The 25,884-nt window shown below is 31.2% G+C and overlaps 1 protein-coding gene across 1 annotated transcript in view; it reads left to right on the forward strand.

The window, feature by feature from the left end:
• The window catches only part of Acadvl (Acyl-CoA dehydrogenase very long chain), a 104,974-nt gene extending 82,707 nt beyond the window's left edge, over window positions 1–22,267 (forward strand). The window contains exons 9-11 of the mRNA XM_075357294.1: window positions 2,203–2,390; window positions 4,398–4,610; window positions 20,640–22,267. Coding sequence (XP_075213409.1) covers window positions 2,203–2,390; window positions 4,398–4,610; window positions 20,640–20,777 — 539 coding nt within the window. The 3' untranslated portion in view covers window positions 20,778–22,267. The remainder of the gene's footprint in view (window positions 1–2,202; window positions 2,391–4,397; window positions 4,611–20,639) is intronic.
• Window positions 22,268–25,884: the final 3,617 nt, after the last annotated feature.

Below are 25,884 nucleotides of genomic sequence, written 5' to 3' on the forward strand. Positions count from 1 at the left end.
TTTTCTTTATTATTTAACAATGAACTCATATTATTATTTTTTTCTCATAGGCTAATTACGAGCTTCTTTACATAGTCTAAGGTTTAATGAACCCACCGGGTTGGTGTAATGGTGAATGCGCATTCTCAAATCAGCTGATTTGGAAGTTGAGCGTTCCAGCGTTCAAGTCCTAATAAAGTCAGTTATTTTTACACGGATTTGAATACTAGATCGTGGATACCAGTGTTTTTTGGTGGTTGGGTTTCAATTAACCACACATCTCAGGAATGGTTGAACTGAGACTGTACAAGACTACACTTCATTTACCCTCATACATATCATCCTCTGAAGTATTATCTGAACAGTAATTACCAGAAAAACAGAGGCTAAACAGAAAAAGAAAGAAAGGGTAAGGTTTAATGAGAATAAAACTGTCCTGATCTTAAAAATAGTGGCCATAAAATTATGCTTATTCAAATTATTCATATAATCCCTAGTTTCAGAAATTGTTTTCAGAAATATGTAAACTGCATGAAGCTGTAGTCTTCTGGTCTATATGTACTTTTATCCTGTATGGCTCTATTTACTTTTCCTATTAATCGATTCCACATAGACTCCTACCTAACCCTCATGATATCCCAGTCACTCTCAAACTCTGACAGTTCAAGATTGCTGAAATTAAAATGTTTATCCACTCACCATACCAGCTTACCTTATTTCACGTACTATTTATAAATATTTTGTATTGAAATCAGCTTGGCACAAGTTTTAATATATAAAAAGGCGCTTAGTTAAAGTGAAGTTCTTAACATATGTTTCCACAGTTTCTAAGCACATACTGTAATACAATGTTTTATGTCAGAAAAACTGTAAATGGTTGAACTTTTGAAACTCAAACAATTCACTTAACAAATTACCCAAAAACGCCTGAACAAATTTTTTTTAAATTCCTTCTATTTACCCCCACACTTGTGCTGCATACACAACTAGTGTGCTACTTATAGCATTGATGACTTTTCATTTCATGAACAGTGGCAGTCCATCATTCACAAAAAAATTTATTTCAGATATTATTATTCTTGAACTTCATGACAATTGATCTGCTTTTAAGTGCATAGAGTGACAATTAAAATGGAAATATTACTCCTAGATACTTATATCCATTCACAATCTTGACCAGCTGATCTCCATATCATTCTTCCTACCTAGCCTACTAACCCCTTAAAAACCATTATTTTAAATTTGGACATGTTAACATTCAAATTCTGTTTCTTGAAATATTACTAGGCCCTATTTATTCTTTTCAATTCTTGCACATCATCCATCAAAATAACATCCCCATAGAGAAGAGAAGTAATCTACATATATAACTAATATTTCATTAAGCCCTGTCCCTCTTCCTGCAGTTTTTTATTTTCTTCTGAAAAGTTCTTTACTTCATTAACTAACACAACTAAATCATTCTTCAATACCAAAGCTGATAATTTTTTGCCCAGTGGCTCACAAATATGAGACTTGTATGAAATTTCAATCAAATTAGTAATTTTTCCATATCATCCAGTACATTTGCTTGACTTGCCATGTCAGACCCACAAGTGTGCTTTCTAAATCAATGCTGACTGATTTAGCTACACTTTTTGCCATAGGTTTTTAAACCTCCTCACTCAGGTTAATATTTTTTTCATCACATTCCACAATTAAAAATATTTAAGACAATCACTGCAGGTGATAATAGTACTAGGTGTTAATAGTACTCTTAACACCACTACTGTATTAATAGTTAACAACTTTTATATTATAACTACTGATAAGTTTGTTAACCAACAGCCAACTAAAAACTATATAGAGTCATTGCATACAATCAATGAAACAACTACGATGAAATAAATCTCTAATTGTATATAAAATAATGTAAATTCATAAAACAAAACACATTTTACTACTTGCAAAACAGGCCTACAGCCACATGCAGTCGTATATCTGGCTTGTGAAGAATATAACTGGAAACTATTTTACACCTCATTTTTTCTGGTATGTATGACAGGTATCAAGATTATTGACCCTTGTTCTTATGGAAGTAGCATACTATCAAACAGATATGTATAGTATAAAGTTAAATTGTATTAGACTATCCTGCATAATAAATACAGTAGTGATGAATTAATGTAAATTAAATTATTTGTATTAAATCATTTATTAATATGATAATTGTGTTGTATAAAGGCATACAGTATGCTGGGAGTCATCTTAGAGAACTGCAGAAAGCATTTAAAAATCCTGCTGCTCATCTGACTCTAATTTTAGAAGAAGTAACCAAACGTGGTTTAAGAACTGTTGGTCTTGGCCATAGACCTTCTCTGGACAATGTTGTACATCCTCAGTTGAGGTCCTCTGGTACATTGCTTGCTAAGGTAAATTCAATGTTGTTTATTTTTTATGGTATTTTTATTTGTTTGTGCTGTTTAGATTAGATTTTAAATAAACCAGTAGGTAAGTTATGCAATTTGCCATTTTAATTTTTAATTTAGATTTTACAACACATGCATCATGTTCGGGCAATGATAATGCCAAAGCGTTTTTCCCCCAGAAAAAAAAAATAAAACAAAAAAAATGGTATACTACATCCTCGTTGACCATGTCTGTTATGCAGCATTGTGCCAAAAATTTTAATTAGGGGCTAACATCTGAAATATTTTAGGAAGTAATATAAGGATGTTGTCAAGAAACTTATTTCTTAAGGCCTTGCATCTGTATTCTAATCCTATATATGTATAAAAATAAATGTTTGCTTGTTTGTCCCATATGCGTTCCTGTGCCATTCATCTGATTGCAATGAAACTTTGGTGAGTTGTTGCAGGCACGCCCGTGAAGGTTTCTGAATTAGTTTGAGAGGTGGTGCTGGAGTCAAGATATTTCAAAAAATTGTATTTATAATCTGATTTGGCTCATATTCAGAATATATATTAGTTACGTGAAAAGAAAAATTTTTGCAAAAACTATACTTGCTAGGTGGTTTCAGTGTTGAGATATTTATGAAACAAACAAACAAATATACATATAGACTTTCTTCTTCTATATATATATAAAAGGCAATGTTTGTATGTGTGTCTGCTATAGATAAAAAAACTACTGGACCAATTTACATGCAGGAAAAAGGGAGAAAGGGGAAATTGAATAAGAAAAAGGGAGAATGGGAAAGCGGGAAATAGGGAAAAAGGGATTAGGGTAAAAGTGATAGGTTAAATTTTATGATGTCCTGTAATTTCAGTTTTTAATGTTTTATCAAACCTTCAAGTGCATTAATTTAATCTATATATAATTGTATACTTAAATCTAGTAATAGCGCAGCATTGCAAGATCAGCTAGTATTTAATAATTATTGTAAAATGTTTTTTAGTATTTCATAATATATTTTAGAATTTTATTATTTTGCCTGTGATTGTTTTTTAAAATTGATTCTTTATGTCTTGCCTATTTATGCTGTATGGCACATGCAAATGGTAATTTTGTATAATTTAGGTTTTTACTAATGTTATTTCATTGAGGTTTTATTTCGCTTTTAGTATAGGCACTTTACATTTATTCTTTACTGCATGAGGAATATTTTTTATTGTGATATTGCACGTTATAATTGTTAATTTTATATGTTTACTGTTATTTAATTTTTAACTTTGGTATTGCTCTTTTAAGTTGTTCATTATAATAATATTATGTCCAGGTGCTGATAACAACAGTTCTTTATGCGCCAGAAAAAAATAAACATGATAATACTGTAGGTTATGTGTTCATTATTAATGGTAGGATATAAATATTTGTGCTTCTAGTTTAACCAGTGTATTTTTGCCATCAAGTAGTTTGCCAATAACAAGACTCTTTACATTATTAGACAACGATATTACCACATTCTCATTTGCTAGATTCTGTGTGTGTACTACAGCCTGGTAGGAAACTTATATTCAAGACATCCAATCATCTCAGAAATTCATTGGCTATTTTTTCAATGATCCACCCTACCACCCTAATACACATGTAGCATTTTACTGGATTGCTTATTTTTTGCTGGATTGATCTTTTTCTTTAAAGAAAAATTTATTCTATATAGGCAATATTGAAGTTATTGTTAATGTTATTACATGTTTGATCTATTTTCCATTTCTACATGGTTTTAATTATTGAGTGCTTTATAAGTTAATTATATCATTCTTTGAAGTGTATTTTCTATTTACTCAATGTAGAATTTTTTACAGTTAAATCAGTTAAGTTTGATTCATACCAAATAAATCTATCAATAAAATTAACCTATAATATCTATTTCAACAACATCTTAATGTTTGAACTGTGTTAAATATTTAAACATAGAAATTATAAATAATTAATATTGATTATTTTCAATTGTAGATTAATCTTGTATTTTACAGAATATTCTTTTATTTGGAGAGGCAGTAGAGAAAATGTTAATGAAATATGGTCGTAATGTTGTTGATGAACAGTTTCTTTTAAATAGACTAGCTGCTGCAGCAATAGATACCTACACAATGGCAATTGTTCTTTCTCGTGCATCTAGGTCTCTTGATCTTGGTTTACAATCTGCTGAACATGAAGTGCTCATGACTGAAGTGTGGTGTTCTGAGGTAAATACATATAGTTTTTTTTCATAAATTATTGTAATATTTTATTGGTTATTGTTTAAGTTGTTATTTTTGTAACTTTTATTTTTTAAAGAAAGAGTTTTGTGATATTTTGTTATATTTAATTGTACCAAAACGTAGTAGCAACTTATTGATAAGAATGGCAAAGATTTTATCAATAACAATTAACAAATAAAAATATTGTGGGAAAAGAAGAAATTTATATAAATTGGGTACTGTTTCTTTAGATTAAAAGCAGTTTAAATCTTTTCAAAGCTGGAAACAATTGTAATTGGCTTGAAATGTTCTAAGCTAATTATTGAGTTCTAAGCCAATTTTTAAGGATTTTTTTTTTAGTTTTAAGCCAATTATCTAGAAAAAGTACCTACCAAAAATGATCATTATTTCACTATTATGTTAATTGTATTTAACATTTGAATCTATATTACAAGATGTTGCTTCTTTTATAATTTCATTCAGAAACTCATCAAAACCTGAATAAAAACAATTACTAAAAACTCCCTGACGGAGAGTCTTACTGTTTAAGACTTTGTGGGTTAGCATCCCCACAGCCCTTACCTCTGCAACTTTTCTTCCCACTACACACAGACCTACAGAACACTTCACACTACATACATGTGCTATACCGAGAACACCACACAAACTACAACATATATCCAAACACAACTACACAACAGCATCCTACACTGTTTCTTCCTATATTTGCACCTGGTGGTGCTGCAACAATTTATGAAATGCAACCATAACCCAAGGTGGAAACTATTATGCCAATGGGTGAATGGCTCTATGTAGTGAGTCTTAAACAGTATCCTAGATGCACCTCTTTTCTTTTCTGTTAAGCGTCTGGAACCACCGTAAGGTATTACTTCAGAGGATGATGTGTATGAATGTAGATGAAGTTTAATCTAGCACAGTCTCTGGTCCACCATTTCTGAGATGTGTGGTTAATTAAAACCCAAACACAAAAGAACACCAGTATCCATGGTGTAGTAATTCAAATCCGTATAAAAGTAACTGCCTTTACTAGGATTTGAACCTTAGAGCTCTCGACTTCAAAATCAGCTGATTGCGATGATGAGTTCACCATTAGACCAACCTTCTGGACACCTGGGTGAACCCTGTTTCATTTAGCTCTAGCTCCAATATGAGTAAGCTCTGCTGGAGTCATCTGTTACATTGCCTGTATTCGTGGGACCAAAATTACTTGTCCATAAAAAAAAATAATGTTGGTTGGTGGTCTATCTTAAAAAACCACCAACACTTGTGTAGTGAAATGGCATTGATCAGCTTTGTCTGTTGAGGATAATAGTCCTGCGGAAGATAGCGCATTAAATTCTGATGCATTAAATCTAAAATATAAAAATATTCAATTTGTTGTTCTTCAAAATAATTGTCTCCTTAAGGTCTCATCTTTCTGATCAACAAAGTTTTAACAGATTCAGGTGGTTCCCCAAAGCATTACAAAAATATGAGGCAGATCGATTCTGATTGAAACATTTAATGATGAGCAGAGCCAATCTCTCTTATGTCTCACTAATATGGGCAGTATAAACAAAACAATAAGTGCAGTATGCCACAAAACTCTAAATACCAGCCAGGGAGTAATTTTTTGCTGAGACCTTTCAGATATGGACATCACTCAAATAGCTGAAGAAGTTGTAGAAATGAAGCATATAATGAAACAGCAGAGCGGAATGGAAGAACCAACACCTTTTCTTATATTCATTTTCAACCACCCAATACCACTGGAAAAAATAAAAATTGGTTACATGTCAGTTCAAGTACGACCTTTCGTTCCTAACTCATAGCGATGTTTCAAATGTCAAGCATATGGCCACACTACAGCATCTTGCTCAAAAACTGAGATATGAGCTCAATGTGTTAAGAAAGGCCACAATGATACAACTGCCAAGAAGATGAAAAAAGTGCAAACTGCAATGGATTACAAATAACGCGCTCCCAAAATTGCCCAACTGTTAAAAAGAGAAGGCATTCCTAAAAATCTGTACCATGCAAAAGCTATCTTTTCCAGTCGCACAAAGAGAATATAAAAAGATGCTATACTCTCGTAATCTGATTAAACCAGATGTTTATTTTGCTGCTGCAACATCAAGAGAAGCTCCTGAAAATACAGATAATTGCTCAGATGTTATCTGATCAAGTTGCTTCAGTTACAGCTTCTATTTCAGAGCTGACCAAGGTGAACAAAAATGTCTTATTTGCAGCTGTTGCCTTAATCCGTTCAGCTACACCAGCTTCATTACTATTTGCAACTAGTGAAACCCACAGTGGGATCCCTCTGAAAGTTCCAGCCCTAGAGTTTTGCCTTTGACAGGAGTAAATACAGCTAACAGTAAGCCATCTAATGAATGTCTGTTAAGGTATCTCACACAATCGCCCTCTGGGATGTCGTATACGACTTCCCATTTTTCATAATCTCCCCCTCCATCATCTTTTATACTTGAAGATATAATTGAGGAACTGCCTGACCCAAGGACATCAGAGTTTTTTTAAATTAAAAATTCTAAAAAAAATACCAGATCACCTACAATTAATTTTTTTACATTTATCTGTAATTCTGTATCCATAGTTACCTTTATTTATTTATCTTTTCCTTTCTTTATTATCCATTGGAACGTTCAAGTTATTCAGTCCTGCATTGAAGGTAAACAGCAATCTATATTACATAGATGAGTACTATGTGCACACATGAACCATTAATAATGTGCTTCCAAGAAACTCATCTTCTACAACTAGGTGCAGTAGTAACACTCAGAGGCTATTTCTTTGAAAAATACGACTGTCTTGTAGACAGTGGGGGAATTATTTTCATGTGAAATGAGGTGTCTGCTACAAAGATCCAGTAGCTACCCTCATTCCTGCTGTTACTATAAAAATATGTACCCCCTTCAAATTGCAATGTACAATTTATATTTCTCATTGAACTGTGAGTTCAGTGCTTTAGATATATTAAATCTCCTCACACAAATTTCATCACTGTCATATTAATAGGAGATTTTAATGCCCATCATATTTCATGGGGCTCATTAGTCTGCTCCTGTCGAGGAAATATGGTAAACAGAGTGAGATAATACTTAGATCTTTGTCTACTGAATGATGGATCATACACATTCATGTCCTTATCATCTGGTAGATCGTCTAACATCGACCTCTCCTTATGCTCACAGAGTTTACTCCAACCATCTTAATTGGTCCATTTGTGATGACTTAAGGCAGTGATCACAAGCCAATTATTATTGCTTTTGGTGTCAACTGTGAAGTTAACACAAGGCCACAAAGAGCGAATGTTGAAAAAGCAAATTGGAACAGTTACCATAAAGCATTCCCATCACAGTATGACGATGTTGCAGATGTCCTTGATCAACTTACCTCTTTTATCTCCTTGTTACTTGAGAATGCTAATAGATATATTGCACAAACATCTGGAAACCCTAGACATACCTGCGTTCTTTGGTGGAATGATGACTGCCAAAATGCTATTGCAAAACAACAGCAGGCACTGAGTAAATTTAACCTCAGGCTTACAAATGAATACCTACTTTTGTGCATTTGGGCCATAAGACTAGAGCGGTGTGTCATCAGGTATTCTTAGACGCTAAGAGGAAGTAATAGGCAAAATGTGTGGACACCATCTCACGCACTACTCCCACAACTACTGTGTGCAAGAAGCTTTCATGTAATTTGTGGATCACTGAAACAATCTATTCTTGGACATCTTATGCAATAGCAAATAAAATGGCAGATTGTCTCCGTTTGATGTCTCTCACTTCATCATACACTAAAAACTTTTAGAGGTACAAGATACAGATGGAAGTATTATTGTTAAATGTAGGTGATTTGGTCAGTGAATTAAATACTCCATTTGTTGAATGATGATTTCTTTTAGCTACTTGCCCTTTTACTTGACTACAAATCATTTCAAAGACATTTAAGTCAGGGTGATAACGTGGCATTTGTAGAACTGTGTGACCATAATTTTCAAAACTGTCATCTGTTATAAATTTCTTTTGGTTTTCTTTGTGTAATTTTATATCATATAATTCAGTATTCGTCATAGCAGGTGAACAGTTAATTCGTTCTCCAGCTAACCATTTTATCATATCGCTTTTTAAAGAGTTAGAATTTGGCTGCTTTTGTAGCAGAACATTGTGATACAATGCATTATCTAGTACAATGACCGACCGAGGTGCCAAGTTGGGAATACACTTCTCCTGTAACCATTTCTTGCACTTTACAGAATCCATTGATTTATGATTATCAGCCGTCATGAACAATTATTAATAGTGAACCCTTGAATACTGGTGTTTTCAGTCCCTCATGAAGGTTTGTTGTGTCTACTCATGATTTTGGTGTTGCATGACTACTGTAGGTTTCATCTGTGTATACAATCTGTCATCCTTCTTCACGAAATAGGGAATTGGTCATAGAAATTTCATTCTTTGCATTTTAATGTCATGCTGTTCTATCAGTATTTTCCGGTTGTCTTCTGTGTTTTCATCTAAATTCCATTTTACGTAATATTATCCTTAAAGATCTTTCTCACCCTTTGAAATTAATTTCTCTTTCGCAGGCTTTTTGCATAATTTTCTTCACAGTAGTAATGCATTTTTCGGTTACATAAAATTTATTTATTAAACGCATCAAAGCATATGCGTCAAACAAATTTAAATTGTACACAGCACTGGGGCAATTTATACATTTTCTTGGTGAAACGAACATGGATGGCCTTTCAGTTTCATTTGATATCCCTTCTGCTATAATTCTTTGGACCATTCGTTTGATACTTTTATTGCTTAAACAATCGTATTCAGCACTTAAGTTTTTCTTACTATTCCAGTTCCGACATTATTTTATAAAAAGAAATTGTAAACATTGACTACAATTTTCCTCCCCTGATATGAACTACTGTACCTTTTCCTCCTAACATGTGCATTTTAAAAGTAAATAACGGTATTGAAATATTAAAAATATACATGACTGAATTTATGACAAAGACTTAAATGAAAACAACACAATAAATAGTGAAATTAAATCACTGATAGCTATTCACTTCATTTAGTAAATAAATCATACATCTCAATAAATGTTTCTATAATAACCACTTGTAGAACATAATTACAAGTGATTTGTGACATATGATTCTTCACAGTGTATTCTTCAATACACACAATTTTGGTCCTTTGTGCAACCAATTTTGTTGTAACCAAAATCCTAACATTGGAAGCAGCATCTGGGGTTTGGTATATATATGCACACACAAACAGAAAGATAAACCCTTATTCAATAAGGAACAGTTGGACTAGAAAAAGTTAGAACAAGTAAGGATGTTAATTCATCAGCACCACTCTCCTTTCTCATAAACCTCTGCAAAGACTGCAGTGACAAATCTTCTGTAATTTCAGGAAACTCAACATCTGCCAAGTCATGGCAAAAGATCACTTTACTGAAATTGAGCATATTTGGCTCCACATGATATGCTCAATTTCTGTACTTCCTTATATACTTAAGAGCTAGGAGTTTTCTACATTGCTCTCCATTATAAACTTCAGTCAGGAGAATGCCACTCCTAAGTTATTTTACAAATTTCAGAAACTCACACGCTATTAAACAACACATATTATAAGGAAGGAAGAAGCCTTACCAAAGGATTTACCTTCCTCGTTGTACCTCAGTATCAAGAACCTGTTACAGGAGAATTTAACCGCCTCTATAAGGTTATTCATTTATCTACCATTAGATAAATCTTTGGCTGACTGGTCAGTAGAAGTATTTTCAAACTCCCCAGTATGTTGGTTTTTACAAGTAGACCAACAACCACAAAGATTGTTATTTGGGTTTGACATTCGGTTTCCCTAAGTACTGGTAATTTAACAGATCACTCCAACAGTGTGTGTATACTGGGACTAGGGCTGCATACCACTGGGTTCATCTGATGCCCAGAGGACATCGTTTGAGACTAACTACATAGAGCCATCCACACATCAGCACCATAGTTTCCACCTTGGTTTATGGTTGCATTTCGTAAGGTGTCGCAATACCACTAAGTGTAACAGTAAGAAGAAACAGTGTAAGATGTGTTGCTGTGTAAGGGTATATGTTGAACTTTGCACAGTGTTTGTAGTGTGGTGTTAAAAATTCAGCAGTTACAAAATTACTCAAATCACTTCTAAGTTGTCTTCATGTTCACTACAGCAGCATCATCATCATCATCATACAAAATTAATTAATTTGAGTATCATCATAAATTTAATTACTTACAGTTAATTTGTAACATTTCATGTGTTTATTTAGCAGTTTTTTGTAGTTTGAAACAACATTTTATGTTAATGCACTTTTTGCGATCAATCAATTTATGATACACTTTAAAACTCACCTACTCTCAACCATAACACATAACAGGCTGTTAAAATTATTTTCTACTTTTGATTTGAGACTTTCATGAGCCTTTGACTGAATATGGTTATTAACACTTATTACTTTCATATACTTTGTAAGCTTCAGGCCATTGGGTGCCATTTTGTAAGCTTCTGGTCCCAGTTTAGGCGCCATTTTGTAAGATTCTAGCCCCATGTTGGGTGCCATTTTGTAAGCTTCTATACTACACCAAATTAAAATTTTTTAAAGAATTTGTTAAAAAAAAATGAATTTACTAATGTCGGGATTTGTGAAACAATGTAGTAAGACTATGCTGCTTGATAAGTTTATATCCTAAGATAACATAAAACCAGTTACAGTAACTCAACACATCAAAAAATGTTAATAACAGCAGTGAATAATTATTATACATTATTTATTCGTTATGAAACAAACTATTTATATATAAAAAAATAAATAAATAATAAATACATAAAAAGAATATATGAAACAAACTCTTGCTTTGTGGATATTTGACTCAGCACACCCATTATTAAATCTACTTGAAACTCATAGAATCCTTATTATTTATGTACTTCAACAATGATATTCGCACATCAGAATTTCACAAATCATCTTATTATTACTTATACTAATATGGAATTGGCCAATCTGAAATTAATTCTAGTTATAATTTTGAATATAATTTATCATTATAGCAAGTAACATTTTTAATAGTTCTTTATTAAACAGTCGACGGATTAGTAATATTGTAATGGATCCATTGAAGTATTTTTGCGGAGAGGCCTTTAATAATAGTTTCGGATTCTACTTGTAAAACTAAACAAAAAATATCCTTGGGAAAAATGGCGATTTCTCCTTTGTTCTCTCCCTGTCCGCCATTTTGTTATTTTTATTTAAAAATTTATATCTGAAGTTCGAATAAAGAATTCGCATTAATATTTGGTAAGCGTCTTGGTAATTAAGTTTTAAAATTAGCAAAAAATCATGAATTAAATATCTTTGTAAAGTACAAAATGGCAGCCATGTTATTTCTCAATCCGTTATATTTCCATTAATATTAGTTTTATCAAAATTGATGTTATAACGGATTGAAAAATAAACATGGTTGCCATTTTGTAATTTGCAAAGGTATTTAATTCCTGATTTTTTGCCAGTTTTAAAACTTTATTTCCAAGATGCATACCAAATATTTATGTGATTCCTCAATTTGAACTTGAGACAAATTTTTATATAAAAATAACAAAATGGCTGACAGGGGGAGAATGAAGGAGAAATCGCCATTTTTCCTAAGGGTACTTTTTGTTTAATTTTACAAGTAGGATTTGAAAAAGTATAGCCAGCCCACCATTTTAGAAACACTGTATATATATATATATATATATATATATATATATATATATATATATATAAAATATATAACATAAAATTAATTATTACATTATTATAAAATTAATTATAATTAATATTTCCTACTTCTTACTTTATGCTTGCTTATACTTTAATTTTATTTGCTTTTACATAACATTGATAAACATAATTTTTGTGTACTAACATGTGATACATGATTTTAATCTGTTTTTTGATGCTAAAAACGAATATGAACTCAGAATTTTTTTATCACCCACCATTTTTGAAAAAGTTTTAAATTTTAATTAAAGGATTTTTTTCATTTTTCAATATATATTTATCATTTTAAGCTCCTACATTATATTTTATCTCATTTTTTATTGTTTAATTTTGTTAACATAATTTGTAGCTATAAATAAACAATACTAGACAAAGAATTAAATCTTATCATAGTCACATATTATGACATCATATTTAATACTGAAGAGAACCTTCATGAACAAGATTAATGATGTCTGTGCAGGTTAAAACATGTAACTGAAAACACAGCTGTGTTGTTTGTATTAAGCACTGGATTTAGGAATGAATTAATTTTGTTCAGTGTTATTGCTGTATTAAGTTTGTTAATAGTGCACTGTCATACTGCCTCAAAATTGTGTAAATAATGTGAATGCCTTTTGTTATGTATGTGGTGAGCTTACCGTAAAATCAAATAGAAAAAACATTACACCTTTAATTAAAAAAACATATCATTTCTACTTTCAGTATAAAATTGGTGATCATGATAACACATGAGCTCATCATATAGTTTGCAGTAATTGTTCTGTATATTTAAGATGGTGGCCAGAAGGCTTTGCCATTTGGTGTACCTATGGTTTGGCATGAGCAAAGGATCATGTAACAAATTGTTACTTTTGTTTAACAAGTGTGTCTGGAATTTCTAAAAAATCTTAACATACTGTAAAATATCCTTCATTGCAATCTGCAATCAGGCCTGTACCTCACAGTGAAATTATTCCAGTTCCTGAGCCACCTGCGAATGTATGTTTCAAAAGCAGCAGTGAAGAATCTGGCAGTACTGAAGAAGACAACAATAATTTTGATTTTGAATTCTTCCAATAAGTCACAACTTATATCACAAGGTGAATTAAATGACTTAGGGACTTAATTTATCAAAAAATCAAGCTGTACTGTTAGGATCAAGACTGCAAGGTTGGAATTTACTTCAAAAAAATACAAATATTTCAGGCTTTCAAAGCCAACAAAAAGAACTTTCTCAGTACTTTATTGATGAAAATAATTTGGTTTATTGCACAAATATTGATGAGCTTATGTTGTACAGGACAAGTTCTTAAACCTGAGGACTGGCCTCTTTTCATAGATTCGTTCAAGTATAGTTTAAAAATGGTTCTAATACCAAACGGTAACAAATATCCTTCAATACTATATATTAATTTGAAAGAGACATACAATGTGATGAAAGACGATTTGAAAAAATAAATTATAAAAAGCATAGCTGGAACATATGTGGTGATTTGAAAGTTATAGCTATTTTGTTAGGCATGCAGTTAGGCTATACTAAGTACATGTGTTTTCTTTGCGAATGGAATAGCCGAGCTAGGGATAAACATTATGCTACCAAAGAGTGGAAGAAATGAGACAACTTAACTCCAAATGGGAAAAATATTGTTCACGAGACCTTAGATGAACCCAAAAATTATTTTTACCCCCTCACCATATTAAGCTAGGACTAATGAAAAATGTAAAAGCAATAAAGAAAGATAGTCCTGGATTTTTGTACATAGGCAGAAATTTTTGAATGTAAGTGAAGAAAAATTAAAGGAGTATTTGTTGGTCCCCAAATAATTGAGTTGGTCAAAGATGATATATTTAACTTACTATGATATATTTAACTTATATATATATTTAACTTACTGTTAAATAATGTAGAAAGTGCAGCTTGGGCTTTAAAATTATTTAAAACATTAAATGATATTTGCAAACGTTTTTTCGGCAAACAAAAATCCGGCAACTTATATTGATATTGTCAATTAACTTCCTACTTCACACAAAGCTATGGGATGTAATATGTATTTGAAAATACATTTCCTCCACTCACATCTGGATTTTTTCCCGGACAAGCTCAGAGACGTAAGTGATGAACATGGTAAATGTTTCCACCAAGATATTTCAGTGATGGAAAGCCACTGTAAAGGGAAATGGATTACTAACATGCTAGCCGAATACTGTTGGACATTAATTCAGGATGTGCTGAGGCTATTTATAAAAGAAAAGCATTAGCGAAATGTGTTAGAAATCATTCTAACACAGGTATGGCCATGCAAAATTATAAATTTTACAGATTTTAATCATATTTTCCCTCATTTTTTTTTGAAGCGTAATTTATTTAAAACCAAGGATGAAGAAAAATTGTATTTACAGATCTATAGTGTATCCAAAAAAACAATTCAAGAAATAGTATCACACTTAGAGAAACTTCAAATTTTTTTTTTGTCAGTCAGTGTAATTGCTCGTTTAAAATTTACTGAAGTAAATACATTTTATTCTGTTTTGTCTCCTTTTTTAATGTATAATAAGTGTATTAACCTGATGTAATTTGATATATTATTTGTTAGAGCTAAATATTCCAGAGTTTTCACTCAATCATATAAAATTACATTTAAACATATAGGTACCCCAAAATTCACACAAGAAGTAATTTTGATAGAAAACACAGGTTTTTAATTAAAAATTGTAAATTTTTTTATTGATTCGTAAAGTATACAGTATAGGGTTATGTATGAAATAGCATATCAGTTAAATGGCCTCCACGGCTTTGCTGGTACGTATGCACTCTTTTGTCGAAATTTTCATGACCGTTTTGCATAAATGTGGCTGAATTTTGTTGATACAAAGCTCAATTCCTCCTTCAAGGCATGGGTGGTCATGAGCTTGTTGGCTTAGATTTCAAAAAACCCCAAAGAAAAAAGTTCAATGAGGTTAAGTAACATGATGTGGGCAGCCAATTCTGATCACCAAAACAAGAAATTACATGATCAGGAAATGAGTTGTGCAGTAATTGAACTGATTCTCAGGTTGTATGGCATGTGTCACCGTCGTGTTGAAACCACATGTCCACATCCATATCTTAGGCATCCACAATTTAGGCAGAAAAAACAGGATTATCATGTCGCGATAGCAAGCACCATTAACTGTTATTGCCTGACCAGCCGCATTTTTTATGATGTTTCCAGCCTAAAATCCACACCAAACAGTGACATGTTGTGGATGCATTTGTTTCTCAACAATCACCCATGGATTTTCTGAACCCCAAATTTTTTAATTAATCTCTTCACAGTTGATGAAGTTGGCAACATTTCACCACACAAGTATTGTAAAAATCCATCTAATCTTGCTTGAATTTTGGGACACTAATATAAAATTTATAAATTATATATATATATATATATATATATATATATATATATATGTATAAAACAATATAAAATTAATAATTAATTTTGTTCATTTTTTGAGAGCCTATTTTCTACTTCTTACTTTATGCTTGCTTATACTTTAATTTTATTTGCTTTTAGATAATTGCCCATTTAAAATTTACTGAAGTAAATACCTTTTATTGTATTTTATCTTTTTTTTTAATTTATTAATAATGGTATATAAAGAATAGATCTTATCTTACAAATGAATAATTAAAACTAATAAAACATTTTTATGGGAATAATAAAAAATAACATTATTTGTGGGAAAATGATTAATTTAAAATGTATAATTCAGATTTCTCTTGACTTCATAAACAAGAAAATCTAACTTTACCTTCATTTACATTTTCCTAGCCTATATGAAAGTATATGAAAATAAAATGTTCAAAATTGCTTTCATTTTTGTGATGTCTGCTTACTACCTCTGTAACATCTGCTTCCCAAGTGATGTGAACAACTTAAATATTTACATATTTTTAATTTATATTAATAGTTATTTTAATCTTAGTTGTCGTATGACACAAATTCATTACACTAAGTACAGTATTTCAGAAAAGAATCAAAATTAATGTACTTTTCAGTATTTTACATTTTTTAATTAATGTACATCAAAGTATTTTTATCTAAGCATGAGATTAATTATTGGATTTATCAGTACGTAAGGAGAAGACTGCTCAGATGACTCCTGGGTGCTTCTGATTGAACTAACACTGCCATTTAAATATCTGATGAATTGCTCTTAGTAGAACACATGAAACTTTTGAATAAAAATCAGTGAATTAATTTTGAAAATTAAATGAAATAATCCACATATAATTACTGATATGTTAATTTGCTTATAAGTGATATCATCCTGTAATCATATAACAACTGCCTATAATCATATAACAACATCTTAATTAAATTTTACTCTGTAAAAAAAAAAAAAAATTTGTCTTCTCTAAACATCTCTACAAGATCATTTTTAACAATATCAAGTCCCACACACTTTTGTCTATAATCAGTGAAAGTAAAAAAATACTCATTTTTAGTCACCAAAATTGCTTGTTTAATAATTTTTTTTTTTACAAAAAAAAACCACATAATACTGGAATTAATTTAACACACATATAATCATAAATAAGTATAATTTAATATCTCATGAAATTGATGTTATGTGGTGTTAATGATTGTCTCTTTTTGATTTTAACTTTGCGTGGACAGAATCTAAGAAAACACAATATTAATGAATTTCCAGCCCAAATTAATCCTATTTCCTATTTAATACTCTTCAGTAAAATTTGCTTTGACATAAATATGAAATCTTTTTTTTTTCATTTTTAACCGTATGTTTACCTAGAATCATCTATTTTGTCAGAGATTATTGAAACAATAAAACTACACATTAATCAAAATAATGGCATATTCATTTGAATTTAGCATTACTGAGCAATATGTTACAATATATAAAGCAAAATAATTATGTTAATCTGTCAAACTTTACATAAAACATGAACTTTGTAAAGATGTCAAAGTTATTCTGGGTTTGTACAGTCAAGGAACTCAATTTACAAGGATAATTTATGTGATTTTGTTCATTATTATTAGTTTTAACTTCATATCTGTGTACAATTTTAAGGCCATCTTGCATTACATGATATTTTACAGAATTTTTTGGTTTTTTTAATTACCTAACTAAATATAACTACTCGCTAGATTTACCAGTTCAAAGTCATGAAAAGAATATTGCAACAAAATTGTTTTTATTTATATTTTTCTTGCTGCAAAAAATTTCCAGTGCTATGCATTAAGTACAATTAACTTATATTGATAAACTGTTTATCTAAAGATACACTGTATGTAATTCTTTAAACGGTAGATTGAGTATCATCTGAAAGTAATGATTACTGGCATTTATTTCACTAATTTATTACATCATTTAACATTAAATATGGAATACAAACTGAAAAAGCATTGCAATTACTTTTCTTGGCAGAATACACTTATACAAAGTCACATGTTGTACATCAAGCATTACTTCTACAGCCAACGATGAACATTAATTATTTTGCAGACATATGGAACTTTAGTTTATGGCTCTTCTCTTTCAGGTCTCATTTTTATTTTTAGCTAAACAGCTTTTAGAAATAAGACACGGCTTTTGCTGTCAAGTGAAATATGGTATATTCAAAAAATGATGTCATTTAAGACAAAATTTAAAATTGCTCTTGTGGGCTTTTCACAAGACAGAATAAAATGTTGTTACTAGTAAAAAATCAGTAACACAAGGTATGAGTTTTACTATTAGTCAGAAATACCAAGAAATACAACAAAATTAGATACTATCATGGACTGGAAATGAAATAATCTATTGCTTAAGATAATTTTTTTTTTTTTTTTTTAAGGCGAAAAACGATTGATCGTTATCATCGCCCGGAAAATAAATAAATAAAAGTAAAAGTAATTAAAACTACTATCACAGTAAGCAAAATCCGGAATGGGTGTAAAAGGCCCATTCTCGGATAACAAAAACACTAACATGTAACTTAAAACTACGTTAAAAACTATCATATTAAAACTAAATAAAACTTAAAACTAAAAAAAGAGATAAAACTTAAAACTAATATCGCAAAAATCTTACAACTAATATCACAGTCAGTCTTTAAAATATTAAAAAAAATAACTTATAAAATTTAACAAATTCCGATAAGGAGTGTAAAAGGCTCCTAATCGGATAAAAAAAATCAAACATTCAGAGAAAAAAAATAAAATAAAATAAAAAAAATAAACTTATTTAAAAACTAAAAGTATTAAAAAATATAAGCAACAGTATTAAATTTTTTGTATTAACCCTATAATACCCAAAAACAGAAACATCCGGTCTAAAACCTCTTTATCATTACACAAGATACCACGGATGTTTCTGGGTAGTTTAAATTTACGACGGAATGCCGCATAACATATGCAGTCCACGAGTATGTGGCGCACAGTCACGCGGCAGTTGCATCTTGCGCATAGAGGTGGTTGTCCTCTTGTAAACAGGTACTCGTGTGTGCCCCTCGTGTGTCCTATCAGCAATCGACAGAGAACTACTTCCTCACGCCGGGGTTTTCTGTATGAGGAGTTCCATGGTAATACAGAATCTTTAATCTGGCGGAGTTTATTATCAACGGTAGCTGTCCAATCACCTTGCCACCTTGTTCTTAATAATTGTTTTACATAGTTAATGAAATCAGAAGTAGCAACTCGGGTGGTGAAAGGAGGCTGGTTACATGCTTCTTTGGCAGCGGAATCTGCATGTTCATTACCTGGAATCCCTACGTGGCTAGGGACCCAGCAAAAACTTAATTCTGTGTTGCGATTATTCAACTCAGCGATTGCGTTGTAAATTTCAATGACGATAGGATGTTTGGAATAAAAGTTTTTTAAGGCTTGGAGAGCACTACACGAGTCACTGCAAATAAGAATTTTTTATATTTAGGGTTAATGATGTTTAGAGCCTTATTTATAGCGTATAGTTCAGCGGTAAGCACACTCGTAATACCGGGTAGACCAAACATAAAAGTTCTCTCATTGACAACAAATGCACACCCAACTGTATCGTTTGTTTCGATCCATCAGTGTATACAACCGCGTCTGGTTTCATCTTGGAGAGAACACACTGAAACATTTGCTGAAAGACAATAGATGGTGTTGATTGTTTATTGTATGTAGTCAGGTCAAAATTAAAATTTATAAGGTTTATTCTCCACGGAGGATATGAGCAAGGATACATAGGAAAGAATGACGGTGTGTCAACATTTATATGCTGCAGCAGACGCCAGGTACGGATACCTACCAGTGCAGTACGACGTGGATGGTCCTCATACTTTCCTAGATTAGGATTTCTAAAGACTGACTCAAGAGCCGGGTGATTTGGTTGTCCTGTGAGAAGAGCAAAATAAGATAATAAAAGCTGGTCTCGTCTATCCCAAAGTGATGGTTCACCACAGTCTACAAGTAAGCTTGCGACAGGACTTGATCTAAACGCGCCTGTGGCAAGCCGAAGGAAAGCATGATGTACACTATCCAGCATTTTAAGCACGGTTTGACGATTTGAAGAGTAGGCCACACAACCATAATCTAAACGGGAGCAAACAAAGGAATAGTAAAAACGTATCATACATGATCTATCGGCTCTCCAGTTGGTGTTAGTAAGGACTCGCATCATATCTAGAATTTTGGAACATTTTGTTTTCAATTCTTTTAAATGTTTGACCCAAGTAAGACGGCTATCAAAAAATAAACCTAAAAACTTGACGTAAGTAGAGATAGTAATAGTCTCACCGTTCAGAAATATTTGCGGAATAGAAGGGTTTCGTAGCCGAGAGAAAACTACACATTTTGTTTTTTCGGATGAAAATGTGAAACCAGTAATCCTGGACCAAGCTTCAAGGTGAGATATAGTGTTCTGCAGTAGTCTCTCTGCTGTAGGTGTTGAACGGCTTGCAATATAGATAGCAAAGTCGTCAGCAAATAGAGAACATGAGACAGGAGCCTGCACACATTTGGTAATATCGTTTATGGCTACAGGAAATAGGGTGGCACTTAATACACTACCTTGGGGCACTCCATTCTCCAAGATGACACTATCTGAGAGCGAGTCATCTACACGAACACGAGCTGTTCGGTGATTTAAGAATACCACGTCGCCAGGCTGTGTCATACGCCTTTTTTATATCGAAGCTTAAGATAATGACCATAAAACTTTTCAGTTCTGTTTTCATTCTTAATTGGTTTGTTTCAGGCTTCTCAAAGAGTTTTCCAGAATTTGACAATGCTTAGTTCATCTTCACATACAGATGTTTTCAGTAAACTTCAATCCATAGCAAAGAATGTCTGTGACGCTGGAGGATTTGTACAACCCAATCCATTGAATCTTTGAGATTTTTTTTTTTTTTTACTGTTAAATAAAACTTATAAGTTTGAAGTAAAATGAAAATATTTCAATTAAGCATTTGAATGTATTAAAATTATTATTAGTAAACATTATTGGTGTTGAACTTGAATTTTTACTATGTGTAATGTCTGTGGTTTTTTTCTTTTTTTTTTTTTGTTTTAGTTTTATAATTTATTTTAATCTAATTAATTTTTTCATGTGGTATGTAATTTCTGGATTTGAATAGTCAAAATAATAAAAAAAAAAAATTCGTAGCTGTGTACATTTCTTTATTTAAATGCATTTCAATATTATGAAATAACTGTTAAGAGCTTAGAATAAATTTGTTTAGTCAGTAATGTAGTTAAAAAACCAACTTCAGAAATAATTATTAAGGGACTGTATTAAGATAGTCTTAGATGGAAAATGCACAAGAAAAGTGTATAAAACAGCTGTAGGATAGCTAATAGTTTTGTATGGAATCAACGATATCAATTTATTTATCAGTGATAACTAATGTTATAATTTAATTTATAAAATATAATATTCATTGTAACATCATATCACAACACATATTAGTCATTGAAACGTCAGTTTAGTTCAATGTCATTAGTCAATGTCATTGTTCAATAAGTCATTAGTTCAATGACTTATTTCTAGACAACCTGACAGTTTTATAACTGTTTCTGAATAACTGAATTTTCATGCGTGCAATGATTACTAATTTTTTTTTAATAATGTCTATGAGTATATTGCAGTACTTAAACAGACATTTTTTTATTAATTCATTTAAAGATAACCTTAAACTTATGGTCAGTGATGTAATTTGTATTATATGAAATAAAATTATGTAAAGCAAATTTTTCCTTGTTAAAATTTGTTGTATTGATGTGTTGATTTGTTGTAAGCTTGATTTAATACAACAGGCTCTAACAAACTTTTTACCACTAGTTCTTCTAAAATTTGTTGTATTGATGTGTTGATTTGTTGTAAGCTTGATTTAATACAACAGGCTCTAACAAACTTTTTACCACTAGTTCTTCTTAAACCATTGTGTTTTTACAACTCATTAATGTATTTTTTAATTTGCTTTGTTACACAGTATGTCTGAAAGTCTTATTTCTAAATTAAATATTGATGCTTGATCATTATTTTAATATACAGGTGAAAGATGTTGTTAAGTGTAGGTGCTGGTTTGTATAAATGAGCTTAAAACAATAAATGTTTAATCAAATTTACATACTGTACAAATTTACATAATGTATAATTCATTTATTTTTTATTTTTTTGTTTAGTGTTAGGAGAATTATATTTTATTTATATTTTTAATTAGATTATTTTAAATTTATATTCGAGTAATATTTTTTAGAATAATGTTTAAATTTATATAAACATTTATTGAGCAATAGAAAATAATGTTTAAGTGATTTTTTCCTATCTATTAATGCAGTATTGTGGTCAAAAATTTATTAATAATAAAATTATTTTTATAATTACATATTTATTATTTCTTAAAGCCCTTTTTTCATGTTAGTCTATATGTAAAATATGGGACAGGTGATAAAAAGCAACACAGTAGGTTACAATTTGTAGCATTCAACATTTTTTTTATGCATCATGCAAATTTTTTTTGTAAATTCAATCTAGCTCAAAGAATTTGCTGTAAAAAAATACTAGTTATAATAAGAGTGATGTGACCAAGACAAGTTAATGTGTCAGCTATTCTAAGAGATTTGCTGAGAACATTTCCTTATTGCATCATGATTGATTTAATTAATACAGAACTTAAATATTGTTACAAGTAGGATTCTCTGTTATACATGATAATTTTTTGTTATGGTTTCATGACAGCAACTGAACAATACATTGTAGAAATTAGTGAAATTGCTTGAAATGATTGCCAAGTAAGCATTACATTGATAGCAAATATGCTTCACATTGATAAGGAGACTGTTTTACAAACTTTACATATCTAGTTGAACATGAATAAAGTATGCCCAAATTGGCTCCTAAAAATTTGAGTAAGGAGCAAAAAGACATCCAGAAACAAACTGCAATGACATCATGGAATGGCTGACAGTAGCGATGGACTTGCAAGAGATCAACATCACACGCAGTGAAACGTGAATTTTTCATTTCAATTCAGAAAAAAGAGATAATAAGGTACTGGAAAACTACCACATCATTAAGAAAAAAAGTCAAAACTGAAGACAGTGCTGATATTTATATCAATTTTATTGATTGCATTGGTATCAGAAGGCTCAAAACTTAACCAACATTACTTGAGGATCCAGTGAAACTGGCAGAACAAGTGAGGAAAAAGAGACTCAGTCTATGGAAGAACAACAATTGGATTCTCCATCATGACATTGTTTCAACCCATAGTGCACTATTTGCAAAGCAGACTGCTGGATTCTGTTGCAAAGCAATAGATTGTCTTGTTTAGTCTTGAAAGAGTTTCATAGATAATTTAAGTGATGGGCTCAGATCGTTTGCAGTTCAAGCTCTCAAGTACACTCATAGAGTCAGTTGAGATCTGTGTTAGACGTTATTTGCTGTATTTAATAGCTTCATGGAACTTTAATATTTATCCAAAGTTGAAATCCACATTGAAGGGCACTCATTTTCAGACAGTATATAAGTAAAGAAAAAAAGAGCTAATGAAGCAGGTAACACATGATGACTTGCAGCACTGCTTCTAACAGTGAAAATTCATGTGCAACTGTGTATAAATAGAAAGTTGTACAATTATTATAATAAACCACATTTTTGCAACCTTTCTTTTTCATAGCCAAACCTTTTATAAAACAATTATGGGAATTTTAAAAATTAATAATAATGACAACTATAGAATAGTTATGTTAATTATTCTAGAATAATTAACATAACATTTGGTAAATGTTATGTTAATTATTCTAGAATAATTAACATAACATTTGGTAAATGTTACATTAACTAATTTACTCTTACAAATCTACTGATCGATTTTTATAATACTTCTAAATAGGCTAGTATTGATTGGGTGCATTATAAATGATGATACTGTATTATTTTGTTTTTTAATAAATTATGTTTTATTTTTATCAGTCAAGTGGCTCAATGCCATCCATACCATTTTGTCAATTACATTATCTGTATCATCGCTATCTGATATTTCAGACTTATCGGCACTGGTATCATTAGTCACTACAATAAAATTTTCAGTTTGCATATCTGCAACTGCAATTGTCTGAATACACTATTTCAAATTTTAAAGCATGATTACAACATAATTACAGTGTTCATTTGCTCTTAACTTCACCAATATTTTTCCGAGGTAAAACATTTTCTTCAGCTATCTGATTCTTTACTCTTGCCCAAATCGGGTTAAGGTCAGGATGTATGGTAGTATTTTTAAAACACTGTGAACAATATTTCAATATTTTGTCAAAATAGAATTGTTCGTAGCACACTTTATTTAACTTCAACAGTTGATAAAGTTGGACTTTTAACATCTACGATGAGCATGGAATATTTCTAGTTTGCAACCATTCTAATAGGATTTCCTTTCTACAATTTGAGTTCAGAACCTGGTGTATTTTTTTATTATGGTAAGATTCATTATCGAAAACTAAAACTGAATGAGGTGGAAAATTTGGAATCAATTTTGTTTTCAGCCATTTTTTATAGTTATTTGCATTCACGTTTCATGGTAATCACCTTGTTTCTGACCTAATTTGAATATTAAAAGAGCATTAGGAACTTCTCCAGTTTCATCTCTGGCGTGCACCATTATCAATCTTTGTTCTTTCAATATGGGTTTCTTGTAATCATGGACAAAATCATCAGGCCAACCACACTGTTTTGTGCGAGTTGAATAAAAAAACTAGGTCTCATCAGAAAAATAATTACTCGGCCATCGTTTCTATACCTCTGTAAATTTTGCAAATAATTTATGAGTTTTAAACAATTGTGTTTTTCCACTGACAACTTTCTGTTATCAGCAGTCTTTTTCCACCTAAAACCTGTAAAATTCTTCTAAACGTTTCACACACAAATTCAACATCCAAATCTTTGTGTTCTGTTTTCAAAACCGCTGACAAGTTATTTAACGTCAGTAATTTTTTATGGTGTATATGAAAATTATACACGATGTTCCTTAATGCACATTTTTGAAAATCATTGATACTAACTTTTTCCTTCATCTTTTTCGAGATTTTTCTGGTGTAGTGAAAATTTCACTTTTACCAAGTTTATTTTTTTCAGTTACAATTATTCGCACCATATGAATGATGTGCCACATAAATCAGCAACACGAGTTTCTGTTTTTGAACGTAACATATCGGGATTTTCTTCTGAAATTTTTTTGTCGACGTTCATTATAATAAATTTAGTCTGGCTTCTTATACCCACCCACCACCCCAATCAACAATTAGATCGTGGTTGAGGCACTGCACACTAATTCTAACTGAAAATATACCAACTGCAGAAGTAGTATTGAAAATACTACATTTTACACTGTAAAAGGAGTAAATCCTGTTTTAACAAAAGGCAATACTATTTTATTACAACCAATCACAACACTAGACAGGAATGCTACCAATGGTCGCCTTCCCCCTACACAAACACCAAGTTGATTGTTCTACTGCGCATCATTGTGTTTATACTAAGATAACTTTGATGCCTTTTACCATGAATACAAAAGTAGTTAATAATAATGTAATGCCAACATTATGTTACAAAAGCAGATCACAATTCAATAGCTTAAATAAAAAAAGAATCATATTTATGGTTACTGGAAAATAACATTATGAAACAATATATGTACCATTTTTTTCAATACTGTATGATTTTTCTGGCAATACCATAATCCCGTCAGTGTAGAACTACTGTGTTTCTGGTTAAAAAATTGTGATGTGTAATTTTCACAGGCGTCTTTTGAAACTAACTTAACACCATTCTAGGAGTTCTGCTGAGACTGAAATTTGTAAATGATAGTTCTCTCAGTCTCTGACAAGTTGTTAAAGATGTTTGCAGTTTGGTATTGTCAGAGACGTATATGACACCCTTTCTGTTAACTAGTTCAGGCTGTTTCTTCTGAATTGCTAGGTACAATCACACTAATCATCGATAG

This window comes from Lycorma delicatula, chromosome 1, assembly GCF_047948215.1.
Source record: "Lycorma delicatula isolate Av1 chromosome 1, ASM4794821v1, whole genome shotgun sequence".
NCBI classification, from domain to species: Eukaryota; Metazoa; Arthropoda; class Insecta; order Hemiptera; family Fulgoridae; genus Lycorma; species Lycorma delicatula.